Genomic DNA, 14,306 nt, shown 5'->3' with positions numbered 1-14,306 from the left:
CGATCGCCTTTCTCCAGAGCCGCCGCTGCAGCCGCCATTTGCACGGGGACCCCGGTGACAGGGGCTCGGCAGAGGGGCGGAGGGAGGGGGGGAGGGCCCGCGGAGCCCCCGAGGGCGGGAGCGACGCCGCCGGCGCCGGCCGGGCTCACAGCGCGACCGCGCCGCCCGTGGCGGGCCGGGAGCAGCAGCAGCAGCAGCAGCAACAGCAGCAGCAGCAGCAGCAGCAGCAGCAGCCGCCGAGGCCGGGCGTGCGCCTGAGGCGCGGCGGCGGCGGCGGCGGCCCTGCGGGCAGCCAGGAGGGGCGGGGGCAGCGGCCGCCGCCGTTTGATGGATCCGAGGATCGCCTGGTTCCAGCCAGAGCAGCTCGGACCGTCCAACAGTCTGTGGATGCAGATCTGGGAGACGACCCAGGGACTGAGGAACCTCTACTTCAACCACCACTGTCACAGCAGCGGCGGCGCGAGCGGCGGCGGCGGCGGCAGCAGCACGGCCACCGGCGGGAGCGGCAGCAGCACCGGCAGCCCGGGCGGCGCGGCCCCGGCCCCGGCCCCGGCCGGCATGTACCGTTCCGGGGAGCGCCTGCTGGGCGTCCACGCGCTGCCGGCAGAGCAGCGGGACTTCCTGCCCCTGGAGACGATCAACAACAACAACCACCACCACCAGCCCGCGGCCTGGGCCCGCCGGGCTGCCGCGGGCCCCTCGGCGTCCCCGGCCCCCTCGGCGTCCTCGTCCCCGCACTCCTCGGCCGCCGTCCCCGCCGCGGAACCCGCCGACCCAGCTTCGGGCAGCAGCAACAAGAGGAAGCGCGACAATAAGGCCAGCACCTACGGACTCAACTACAGCCTGCTGCAGCCCAGCGGAGGGCGGGCCGCGGGAGGCGGCCGGGCCGACGGCAGCGGGGGCTTGTACAGCGGGACCCCTTGGAAGCGGAGGAACTACAACCAGGGAGTCGTGGGGTGAGTGGTGGCCCTGCGGCCTGGCGGCCTGGCCCTTGCACACGCGCAGCCGGGCACACGCCCACAGAAGGGGGATTGGGGGGGGAGCCTGGGTGAGGCCACCCCCCTCTGCTTGCCTTCGTTACTGGTCCTCAGGGGGCTGATGGCTATCCCTCCATCCCTCCGCCATCCATACCTTCTCCCAACCTTCGTTAGCGGTCCACAGCCTTCCCCCCTCCCCCTCAGCTCCACGCCTTTTCTGGACATCCCCTCAGCCATCCACACCCTCCCCTCACCTCCCTTAGTCATCCACATCCTCCTTACCTTCCCTGGACCCCCCGTTATCCATCCACTCTTTCCTCCCATCCCCCCTAGTCAAGCACACCTTCCCTCTATTCCCTCTCCAGCCCTCTAGCCCTCCCCACCCTGCTCCCCATCATCACACCCCAAAATGAAGTCGCTTAGCACAGGCAAATCATTCATTCCCTGAGAACGTTCCTGTGTTAATGCCTTTTGACGGTACAGGACTTGGAGGTGCTTTCCTTGCCAAGAATAGAAACATCCAGAAAGCTCCTCCCCCTCCCCCAATCCCAAACAGGAATCGTGTCAGCCCTGAAAGGCTTTGCCTGCTATTGACCCTTTGGCCCATCTCTTTATTTTTTATTTTTAAAACTTTCCTATATTAGCGATGCCTTGCTCTGTGGGGAGTGAGGAATGGGGTGACAGTTAAGTTTAGGCTGATGGAGATGGTGAGCTCTTCTTCTCAGGCGGATAGAACTTTCTAGGAGTTCATGGTCCTTGGCCCCAGTTTCTCCCTGTAAAGTTGTCATCCTGGCAGAGACAGCCAGTGCTTTTCATTCTAGGGGGTAACTTTATGCTAATGAATGAATGTTGCACCACTAATGACTTTCTGTTTAAAGTTCAGCTGTTACAAAATGGAATCTTACCTGACCCCTAGTGAATTATGTACATAAACAGGGACTGTTTCCAGCTAGATTTCCCTTCTGGAAGAGCCCCTGTGCTGGAATAGATTATAGAGTCTTTTCAAAAAATTTTTGTAAAATAAAGCTTTTGGGCCGTGTGTGTGTGTGTGTGTGTGTGTGTGTGTGTGTGTTTAGCTTGAGTATGGAGGATGAGCTTTAAAATTGCTTTTCATTTTTCAGATCCTATTTTACATTGTGGGCTACAGTAGGCAAATGAAATCACCATTAGTAGTCCCTTGTGAAACCTTTTCTTAGATTCATCCATTCAGATCTACCCTGCTTTTTGGCAAGCAGAGAGAGTTCTGTGTACCTTTTTGAAGGTCTGGGTAAAATGAGTTGGTGGGTTCCATCTGCTTCTAGTGGGCTGGTGTCTGCTGTATGCTACTATTACAACTCCCACCTTTTATGGAAAATGCAGTCAAGCATTTTAGGACTGGCATTGGGGTACATATAAACCTGTCCTCACTTTCCAGAGGGGACCCTTTTTGGGTTTAGTCCTCTGTTGCTAAGCTTCAAGGGCGCTCTCCATGGTCATCTCGTTTTAATAAAAGGCTCATGGTTCCATCCTGTTAGCATTTCCAAGATGAAGCATAAACCTGTGGTTTAGTGACAAGCAAATTGATATTGAGGGATTCTGGTAGTTTCATTTCACAGGAATAAGCTCCAGTTAAGTAATCACTGTCAACTAAAATCTTGAAGTTTCCTAATTTCATTTTACTGAAGCTTCTGCATATGTATGTAGCAATGATACGTTATAAATCCAAAATGCTGGCTGCCTCTCTTTTCGATAGATTAGAAATTCTCCTCTCTTTTACTTGCTATTTAATGTTGAGGATACTGTAAAAGGCTCACATTTGAACTTAGGTAGAAGCAAGATGTTCTTGTTCCTGTTTCAAATATTATATTGTCCTCAAAGGGATTAAGGAGAGGAATTTCCATTTCCCAGAGGAATTACTGTTTAAAAACTGATTGTAAACCTGTCTTAAAACTGCTTATCACTTCATCAGACTTTCCATTCTTTTGCCTCCTTCTTTAGAGGATGTCAGCAGTTAAATTTTTTAAATTTTATTAAGCGGTTCCTAAGAGTGTTTTTGTAAAAGTGTCTGGGTGCTTAAAAATTCTTGTTGTGATTTATGGATCCCTATTTCTTGACTTTTACAAAAGTTTTGCTTTTTTTAATACAGGTATTTAAAAAAATCTGAGTTCAGAGTGCACCTCAATGTTACGCTATTCTGAGATTAAATACAGTAAAACTATTCCGAGTTCTTGGGATGACTGACATTTAGCTAACAGATTAACAAATCGTGGTGGTCCCTGGCCTCTGAACTGACATGACTGTCCAGATAGGGAGAGGAAGAAAAAGCACATGAACAGTGGTCTGGAACTGTGGGACAGCTGTATACACACTCTGTCTCACATGTTTGATCTCTCTGTGTTCTTTGTTTTGGCCAGACTGGTTGACTTAGTCCCTGAACACTCCAAGATCCAGTTCAAAATCCTGACTTCGTTGCCCAGGTTCATGATTTTTTTGGTTCTTCCTCTGAAATCTTGTAGTGCTTGTTTCATGCTCTTGGTATAGCTTGCTTATGTTTAATTTTCCTTTTATGTATATGTTTTCTCTTACCCACTAGATCACTAGTTAAGATGAAATTTCTTTCTTTCTTTTTTTTTTAAATTGAGGTAAGATGGAAATTTCTTAAATGTAGAGTAAGATGTTTGGATTTCATCCTGAAGTCTCCATAGTCCTCTTTCAAAATTAAAACTCACCTGGGCTTACCATCTCAGCCTTCTCTGTGTACCCCAGATCCAGGGAGTTTGTTTGCTTTTCTTTTTTTCTTTATAAAGTTGCTTTCACTTATTGTTTCTTGGAATTCATTCCCTTTCAGTGCTGGCTATGGTGCTCCTCCTGGTTGTCCATGAAAATGAGCTTTAAGCCCTTTTCTTTTCAGAGATTTAATTGTTGATCAAAATGGAGAAAGAGGAGATGCCAAAAGGTAGCAAACATGGGAAACTTTTGGAGATTCAGAGTCCTTGGTCCTGAGCCCAGGTGTCCAGAAACTTCTTGTGGAAGGTGCTTGGTGCTTGTCCAAGCTCATGAGGATAGGCTTGTGTTGGCTGCACTGCCAAATCTGTAGATATTTTTTCAAGGCTTGGATGACTTGTTCAGAACAACGTTTTAGAGTATGAATTTGACCGTGGGACATCAAGAAGTCCCTGCTGGGAAACTTGGGTTTAAGGAATAATTTCTTGAACTGGGATGATGGGTATGGGAATGGGAGGGAGTGAATGTGAGAGGTACCACAGAGTAAGAATGGAAAAGATTCTGACTCCCTTCATGGATTTAATAACAGCTTTGAATTTGAGTGACTAGGGTAATGTTAGTGTTATTGTTGAAAATAAGGGTTATGACTTGGTTTGGAGCAAAAGGTATGGTGATGTTTAGATAGAACTGTCTAGCAGGGAGATGAAATTTTGGGGCTGAGATACAGTCATCTTTACTGCAGTGGGGCAGTGTTCTTTCTTATGTGTGTTGTACACTGTATCATAGTAAGTCCAAGATGTTGACGCTATTCTTCGGCACTGGCCTTATGGCCTCTTTCTGACTGTTTCTACACAATATGATCAGTGGGATTGGTGTTAGTGCTGGGCTCCAAAGCGATCAGGCAGATTAACATGAAAGAATTTAGAGGCCTTATTCCAAGGGTTTGCTCTAAGTATAATTTCTGTGCATTTGCAAATGTAGCCCACAGTAATTCTTCAGTGAACTAGGACCTTCAGGTTATTGAATTTTACTGCATTTGGGTGCTTAAATGTACTTTCAAGAAGACATTAGGTTTTCTGCAGTGTAGATTCTACACTAACAACGTAATTCATATTTGAGAATTTCAAATCTAGTATACTGTGTTCTAGCTGTGAACTAAGCTGCTTCCATGCCACAACTCATCTTCTGTCTAAAATCTGTGACAATGAACACTGTCACACCGTCAGAATCATTGGCATTTTAGCGTGTGGAATTTTCTTCGACACCCATTAAGTTTTTTTTTTAAATATTTATTTATTTATTTATTTGTTTTTGGCTGTGTTGGGTCTTTGTTTCTGTGCGAGGGCTTTCTCTAGTTGTGGCAAGCGGGGGCCACTCTTCATCGCGGTGCGCGGGCCTCTCACTATCGCGGCCTCTCTTATTGCGGAGCACAGGCTCCAGACGCGCAGGCTCAGTAGTTGTGGCTCATGGGCCTAGTTGCTCCGCGGCATGTGGGATCTTCCCAGACCAGGACTCGAACCCGTGTCCCCTGCATTGGCAGGCAGAGAATCATTGGCATTTTAGCGTGTGGAATTTTCTTCGACACCCATTAAGTTTTTAGGTGCCGAAAGGCAGAAAGAAACAATGACTAGAGCTTTTTGGAATCTACCGTGGGGTCACACAGAAGGTTTAGTTTTTTTCTGGAAAGGAACCATGGGAAAGGGATACTAGGAAAGTCTAAGGTAGGGAGGAGGAGAGAGTGTGGGTTACAGCAGTTCTGGTCCTGGTGTGGTAGATGGCCTTACATCCCAACTTCTTCCATGAAACCGCTACCGGTAAATCCTAGTGTTAGGAGTCCAGAAGGGTCCATGGGAAGAAAATTTCAAGGGCTCCCTTGCTGGTATTGGACTGGTCAGACAGTTGCGATTAGGTATTCTTATACCTGAGAAAAATTTAAGCCACTTTTCTATGGAAAGTAGAAAAGCAAGATGTTGTATGATTTTACTCAGCTTTCTTTTTGTCCTTTAGAGTAAAATTTAGTGGAGGAAACTATTTCAGGATCACACCCACTGCACTGGAGACTGTATGTATTAATCATTTATACACACATAGGTATGGAGTAGTCTTGAAGGGGCTGTAGGCCAAAGAGGATGCTCATTTGAAGAATTAGGGTCCAGTTCCCAGCAGCTGGTCTGAGACTCCTATTTTGACTCTTTCCTACAGAGCTGGCTGGACGGCTCAGCCTACTTCAGGGATTCAGAGGATGGCCAGTAGAGTGTTCTTCCTAACCCTCTGAATATTTGTTAGGGACTCAGCTGCTACAGAACACCAAAAAGACTTTAAATTCATTTTTACCATTTTTAACATGACAGGAAATTATTTTTTTCTAAGAGAATATTTATCGAAGTTGAGGATGCCCTTGAACTAGGCTTTTCATTAATTTGAACCCAAACAGCAGGTGTTAATTTATTTCCATCTTATAAGTTACTTGATGATATTATGATATTAGAGACTTTTTTTATACTAAGGGCTTTGGGTTATGTGGAAATTTGAGTTAAAGATTTTGGGAAAAAGCTGAATGTGGAGCTGGTTTTGTTGTGTACTGGCTCCTTAATCACTTGAACGGTTTCAGAGTATGGAAAAGAATCTTGCCGTGTGCATAAGAGATTTCATGTAGTATCTGGTAACTGAACTCTGGAATTCTAGCTCAAGTCATGCTTTCTGCTGAAATAGTTTGAATAGTATACAGAAACCTGTGTTTTCAACTTAGTTGCTTTATTAAAAGTGCTCTATAAAATAAAAGTGCTCATGGAGCCTTTTTACCATGTTCCATATGCTCTGTTAAACCTTTTGTATTTCTTATATTAACCTTCTCATGCATAGCCCCATCTGATTTTTTAAAACTTTTTATTTTGAAATATAGATTCACAGAAAGTTGCAAAAAGTAGTACAGAAAGATCCCATGTTCCCTTCACCTAGTTTCGTGCTGTGGTAACATCTTACATAACTATAGTTTAATATCAAAACCAGGCAATCAACATTGTTATAATCCATAGCCTTATTCAGATTTCACCAGTCTTATGTGCACTCATTTGTGTAGTGTGTGTGTGTTTAGTTCTGTGCAATTTTACACGTGTAGGTTTGTGTAACCACCACCACCGTCTTTAAGATGCAGAACTATACCATCACCTCAAAGATCCCTCATGCTGTCCCTTTATTTTCATGCACACACCCCCTCATCTCTAACCTCGAACAACCACTGATCTGCTCTCCATGTTTATAATTTTTTCATTTCGAAAATGTTATATAAATGGAATCATGTAGTACTTTACTTTGACTTTTTTCCATTTACCATAATTCCTTTGAGTTCTTTCCAAATTGTTGCATGTTTAATAGTTCCTTCCATTTTAATGCTGAGTAGTGTTCCAAAATTTGGGTGTACCACAGTTTGTTTAACAATTTACCTGGTGAAGGACATTCCGGAAGAGTTTATATGGTTTTTGGCTATTGCAAATAAAGCTGCTATAAACGTTCATGTAGTACACATTTTTATGTGAATGTAAGTTTTCACTTTGGGGGGAATAAATGCCCAAAAGTGCTGAGTCATTTGGTAAGCACATGAAACTGCTAAACTCTCTTCTAGAGTCGCTGTATCACATTACATTCCTACCAGCAATGTATGCGAGATCTGGTTTCTCTGCATCCTCGCCAGCATTTGGTATTATTACTGTTTTTTATTTTAGCTGTTCTCATATGAATAGCAATAGTTTATTATGCTTTTATCATATTAACCTTCTCATAAATAACTCCACCTAATTTTAACTTTAATTTTTATTTTAAAAACTTCTTGACAGTATTGAGAATGTCTGCAATTAAAAATCTCTAAATAAAATTGACTTAAAAGGGCCTTACTTTTCGATTTGCTTTGCTTTTATGCTTAGCAATATCACTTTAACTCTTTTATCGTTGAATTACTTTACAGTGTTTCCTTTACATGTTGCTTTTTCTTAGAAACTAGTATGAAGTAGAGCTTTATTTTCATTTTCTAAAAACATATAAAAGGATAACTGCAGAGTTGATTTCAAAATTTAGAGTCCTTCCTTTCATATGCTATGAATAAACTTTATTTTCTGTTGGCTTGGCTATATTTTGGGGAGTAAACCCTGTGGTTAGGGGTGATTTTTTTTTTTTTAATTAATTTATTTTTTGGCTGTGTTGGGTCTTTTTGTTGCTGCACGCGGGCTTTCTCTAGCGGCGAGAGGGGCTACTCTGTTGCAGTGCACGGTCTTCTCACTGCAGTGGCTTCTCTTTGTTGCATGACATGGGCTCTAGGCGCGAGGGCTTCAGTAGTTGTGGCGCGCGAGCTCAGTAGTTGTGGCGCACGGGCTTAGCTGCTCTGTGGCATGTGGGATCTTCCTGGATCAGGGCTCGAACCCATGTCCCCTGCATTGGCAGGTGGATTCTTAACTACTGTGCCACCAGGGAAGTCCCTAGTGGTGATTTTTTTTGTTGGTGGTGGTAGTAAGGTTTTTTTTTTACAGTATTTTTACATCTGAACAGTGCCTTCAGACTGTATAGAATAAATATATTATCTTCATATCTATGCTAGAATAAACCATGTTTCATTGGAACCATTTTCTGGGCTGAGAATTAGGACCTGGTCTCTTATATTTCCCTTACCAGCCCCTTGAAGTCACTGTTTTGATTTTGTCAAAATAACATAACTTTTAGCACTGTCAAGTTTGTATTATAAATCGTAAATTTATTGTATTGTAAATTTCTGCCAAAGCAAGAGTAAGGATGCATTAGGATTGTGGTTGTGGAGTTTTAAAAGTTGTCTTCTAGTAATTTGGATTTAATAAAGTGTTAGGTCTGTGATGAGGTTTTAAATTTGATGTCTTTATTCTTTTTTTTTTTAATAACAAGATGCTTATTTATTTATTTATTTAAAATATTTATTTATTTATTTATGGCTGTGTTGGGTCTTCGTTTCTGTGCAAGGGCTTTCTCTAGTTGCGGCAAGTGGGGGCCACTCTTCATCGCGGTGCGCGGGCCCCTCTCACTGTCGCGGCCTCTCTTGTTGAGGAGCACAGGCTCCAGACGCGCAGGCTCAGTAGTTGTGGCTCACGTGCCTAGGCGCTCCGCGGCATGTGGGATCTTCCGAGACCAGGGCTCGAAGCCGTGTCCCCTGCATTGGCAGGCAGATTCTCAACCACTGCGCCGCCAGGGAAGCCCAATGTCTTTATTCTTAAATTTAGTTATTCACCCTTGGTTTTCTTCTTTGTTTGAGGTGTTAATACCACTGTTCCTTAGAATACTTGTTTTTTGGCCGTGTTGGGTCTTTGTTGCTGCGCGCGGGCTTTCTCTAGTTGCAGGGAGCGGGGGCTACTCTTCGTTGCGGTGCGAGGGCTTCTCATTGCGGTGGCTTCTCTTGTTGCGGAGTTTGGGCTCTAGGTGCGCGGGCTTCAGTAGTTGCAGCAAACGGGCTCAGTAGTTGTGGTACGTGGGCTCAGTTGCTCCGCGGCATGTGGGATCTTCCCCGACCAGGGATTGAACCCGTGTCCCCTGCATTGGCAGGAGGATTCTTAACCACTGCGCCACCAGGGAAGTCCCAGAATACTTGTTTTTAAAATCAACATATGTTTTATATACTACTACTAAGTGCTAATTGTCAAAAAGTTAGAAAATACAGCTAAACCAAAGGAAGAAAAAATAGCCCCTATAATACTACTACCAGAACATAACTATTGTTAGCATATTTTGGTGTAGATATTTTTATAATTTTATAATTATTAAATATATTTAATATACTTACTGTATTTCCTTTTTTCTGTCTATCAATATGGACTCCACTATGGGTATACTTAAAATTTTTTTCCAATTTAAAGAAAAAAAAATTTTTTTTTTTTAAATTAATTTATTTTTTTAGGCTGTGGTGGGTCTTCGTTTCTGTGCGAGGGCTTTCTCCAGTTGCGGCGAGCGGGGGCCACTCTTCATCACGGTGCGCGGGCCTCTCACTAGCGTGGCCTCTCTTGTTGCGGAGCACAGGCTCCAGACGCGCGGGCTCAGCAGTTGTGGCTCACGGGCCTAGCCGCTCCGCGGCACGTGGGATCTTCCCGGACCGGGGCGCGAACCCGTGTGCCCTGTATTGGCAGGCGGACTCTTAACCACTGCGCCACCAGGGAAGCCCGAAAAAATTTTTTTGAATAATAGAAATTTATTCTCTCACAATCTGGAGGCCAGACCTTAGAACTGGCTTTTATCTTAAGATTGTTTTCTACTTTGGGAGAAGGGTATCAGACTACTGTGGGCATACTTTTTTGACTTAAAAAACTGTATTAATATGACAAATATCTTGCATATGAAATACATTTCTACAGCATTTAAAAATACCCCATTACCTTTAGTATGACTCTGTGTACCTACTGTGTGTGGACATGGTATTCCAGTGATTGAATGCACCTTAATTTATTTCACCAATCCCTAGTTGAACATTTAGTTTGTTTCCAATATTTTGTTTTTTAAAAGACATGTTTTTAGCTGAGCCTGTGTCACAGTGAGGATTATTTCTTCTATTTTTCTACTTATTTTTACTGAGATAAAATTCATATGCTATCATATTCACCCTTTTAAAGTGTACAGTTCAATGGTTTTAGAACATTACAAGATTGTGCAACCATCACAGCTATCTAATTCCAGAACATTTTCATCACCACAGAAAGAAACCCTGTACCCATTATCACTCCACTATCCCCTTCCCCTTCAGATCCTGGAAGCCTCATACAGACTTTCTGTCTCTGTGGATTTATGATTCTGGACATTTCATAAGAATGGAATCATATAACATGTGGCCTTTTGTGTCTGGCTTCTTTCACTTAGCATGTTTTCAGAGTTCATTCGTGTTGTAGCATGTATCAGTACTTCATTCCTTTTTATGCCTAAATATTCCAGTGTATGAATATACCACATTTTGTTTACCCATTTATTAGCTGATGGACATTTGGGTTGTTTCCACTTTTTGGCTATTATAAATAATGAACATTCATGTACAGATTTTTTTTGTGGACATGTGTTTTCATTTTTCTTGGGTAAATAACGTGGAGTGGAATTGCTGGGTCATATAAAGTGGCTATAATATTTTTCATTCCCACCAGCAATGTCTGAGGTTTCCAGTTTATCCATGTTCTTGTAAATACTTTTCATTAACTGTCTTTTTGATTATAGCCATCCTAGGGAGTGTGAAGTAGTATCTCATTGTGGTTTTGATTGCATTTCCCTAACGACTAAGGGTGTTGAGCATCTTTTCATGTGCTTGTAGGCTGCGTGTATATCTTCTTTGGAGAAATGTCTATTCAAGTTGCTTGCCCATTTTTTTCTAGTGGACTTTTTATTGTTTATGGTAAGAGTTCTTTATATATTCTGGATTGTAGACCCTTATCAGATAGATGATTTGCAGATATTTTCTCCCATTTTGTGGATTGTCTTTATATTATCTTGATATTGTCCTTTGAGGTACAAAGTTTTGTTTGTTTGTTCTATTTTATAAATTCCAAGTTGTCTATTATTTTTTTTCTGTTTCTTGTGCTTTAGGTGTCATATCTAAGAAACCATTGCCAAGATCACAAAAATTGACCCCTATTTTGCCTTTTAAGAGTCTTACAGTTTTAGCTCTTAAATTTAGGTCTTTGATCCATTTTGAATTCACTTTTGCATATGGTGTGAGGTAGAGGTCCAAGTTCATTCTTTTGCCTGTGGATATGAGGTTGTCCCAGCACCATTTGTTAAAGACCATTCTTTCTCCATAAATTGTCTTGCCACATGGTTATTTCTTGAGGATAAAGTTTTAGATTGGAGAATGTTTATATCTTTTAAGGCTTTTGCCAAATTTTCCTGTGGAAAGATTGGATCAGTTTACCCTTACGTTAGCAGTGTGCAGGAGTCCGAATTTTCCCTAAACCTTCACCAATGCTACATGTTACAAATAAAAGCAAATACCAATACAAAAGAAAACATTTTTTTGCCAATTTTATAGTTAAAAAATAGTATTTTACTGATTTCATTTGCACATGCCTTCACATTAATTGGCTATTTATTTTTCTTTTCAATTTCTTATTTCCCTTGCCTATCTTTTTTTATTGGAGTATAATTGCTTTACAATGTTGTGTTAGTTTCTGCTGTACAATGAAGTGAATCAGCTATATGTATACCTATATCCTCTCCCTCTTGGACATCCCTCCCACCACCCCCCCATCCCACCCATCTAGGTTGTCACAGAGCACCGAGCTGAGCTCCCTGTGCTATACAGCAGGTTCCCACTAGCTATCTGTTTTCCATGTGGTAGTGTTTTTATGTCAAACCTAATCTCCCAATTCATTCCATCCACCCCTTTTCCCCTCTGTCCACATGTCCGTTCTCTATGTCTATGTCTCTATTCCTGCCCTACAAATAGGGCGTTTGTACCATTTTTCTAGATTCCACATATATGCGTTAATATACGATGTTTGTTTTTCTCTTTCTGGCTTACTTCACTCTGTATGACAGACTCTAGGTCCATCCACATCTCTACAAATGACCCAGTTTCGTTCCTTTCTCTTGGAGACGTTTGTCTTATTTATAAGAGCCCTTGTTCTGTCCTATTACAAATACATGTAATTTTTAATTCTAATTTTATGATTTATAAATAGTTTTTATTAGGATATAATTTATATATAATAAATTCACCCATTTAAATTGTACAGATAGGTGACTTTTGGAAATATATACAGTTGTGTGACCACAACAATCAAAATGTAGGAAGAAGATATAGAGCATTTCCATCACTCAGAAAGTACCCTCATGCCCGTTACAGTCAGTTGCTTCACCCCATCGCTTCCCCTGAGCAACCACTTTTGCCTTTTCTAGGATTTTGATTAAATGGAATTATATATGCTGGGTAGTCTTTTGTGCCTGACTTCTTTCTCTTAGCATGATGTTTTGGAGATTCATCCATATTGTGTGTAATATAGTTGTTTGTTACTTTTTAATGCCGAGTAGCATTTTTATTGTATGGATCTATCACAATATGTTCATCCATTCTTTATGACATATAGATTTTGTAAACATGTCCTCTGCTTTTGGTTCTTTATTACTTGTTGATTTTGTGACTCATCTCCAAACAGACCAGAATGATCCACACGGTTTTTTGGTTGGATAATCTACTGCTGTATGCAAGCCACTGCGCTAGGCTTTTTGTGGGAAGTAAAGACAGTAAAACATTCTCTGCCTTCTAAGAAATTATGGTCTGGTTGGATAAACTGGATAAGGTGGAGAGGTTGCTTTTGACTAGTGAGGTAAGGGCAAACTTTGAGAAGAGTAGAGATGTTTTGCTAATGTTTTGAAAGATTGGTTACGTTGTGGAGGGTTGGAAAGGAAAAATTGGTTGTATTGGTTTCATATGATAAGCCCTAAAGGGATAGGTTGGATATACAGTGGTCCCTGGGTATCCATAGGGGATTGGTTCCAGGATGGATACCAAAACACGGGGATGCTCAAATCCCTTACATAAAATGGTGTAGTGCAATGAATACAGTTGGTCCTCCGTATCTGTGGGGTTTGCATCTGCGGAATCAACCAACCTCGGATTGAGATTTTGATCTGTGGTTGGTTGATTGTTTGGATGTGAAACCCATGGATACGGAGGGCTGACTGTGTAGTATTTAGCATAATTGAGATAGATGGGGAACAGGATCTACTATGATGGACTATAATGGTTGACCTTTCTTAGAGGAATTTGAGATCTGAAATTACTCTACTTCATTTTTTAAAACATTTTTATTATGGAGAATCACAAACAGTATGAAAGTAGACAGAATAGATAATGAACTTCCACGTACTCATCACACAACTTCAACAGTCATCAACCCATGGCCAAACTCATTTCACTTGCGTGCCAGTCCATTTCCACCCCACGTTATTTTGAAGCAAATTCCAGATGTCGCACCATTTTATATAAATGTTTCTGTATGCATGCGTCTCTAGATAAGGACTTAAAAAGAAACCATAATCATGATACTATTATTACACCTGAATAAATTAACAATAATTCCTTAGTTACGTCAAATACCCAATGTTTATATTTCCCCAGTTGTGCCATAATTATTTTTTTTAACAGTTTGTTCAAACCAGAATCCAAATGAGTTTCTTGCATTGCTGTTGGTTGAAATGCCTTTTTAATCTTTTAATCAACAGCTTTCTCTGCCGTCTGTTTTCCCCCCATTAATATATTTGTTGAAGAAGCTGGGTTGTTTTTCCTATAGACTCTTCTGCTTTCTGAGTTTTGCTAATTGCATTCCTGTGGTGTCAATTTAATATGTTCTGTGTCCCCCTGTATTTTCTATAAATTTGTAATAAGATCTAGAGGCTTGTTTAGATTTGTTGTTGTTGTTTTTTGCAAGAATACTTCATAGATGGTGGTGTGTACTTTTCCAAGGAGACATATAGTATGTGAATGTCTTTATTTTTGTGATATTAGTAGCCATTAATGATCATTGCCTATAAATATTAGTTCATTATTAGAGTTGTAAACTTGGGATCTTCTTATTCTCTTGATCCTTTATCATTTATTAGTTGAAACACTCCTAAAAGGAGAAACTTTTCCTCCTCAACCAT

The 14,306-nt window shown here is 41.8% G+C and overlaps 1 protein-coding gene across 2 annotated transcripts in view; it reads left to right on the top strand.

Moving 5' to 3' along the window:
• The first annotated feature begins 223 nt into the window (after positions 1–223).
• The window catches only part of TENT4B (terminal nucleotidyltransferase 4B), a 60,317-nt gene continuing 46,234 nt past the window's right edge, over positions 224–14,306 (top strand). For both annotated transcript variants that reach the window (XM_061172653.1, XM_061172652.1), the window contains exon 1: positions 224–956. In XM_061172653.1, coding sequence (XP_061028636.1) covers positions 328–956 — 629 coding nt within the window. In that variant the 5' untranslated portion in view covers positions 224–327. The remainder of the gene's footprint in view (positions 957–14,306) is intronic.

This window comes from Eubalaena glacialis, chromosome 18 (genome assembly GCF_028564815.1).
Source record: "Eubalaena glacialis isolate mEubGla1 chromosome 18, mEubGla1.1.hap2.+ XY, whole genome shotgun sequence".
Lineage (NCBI taxonomy): Eukaryota > Metazoa > Chordata > Mammalia > Artiodactyla > Balaenidae > Eubalaena > Eubalaena glacialis.
The sequence above is the reverse complement of the archived record's forward strand: the minus strand, read 5'-3'. Positions and strand labels throughout refer to the sequence as shown.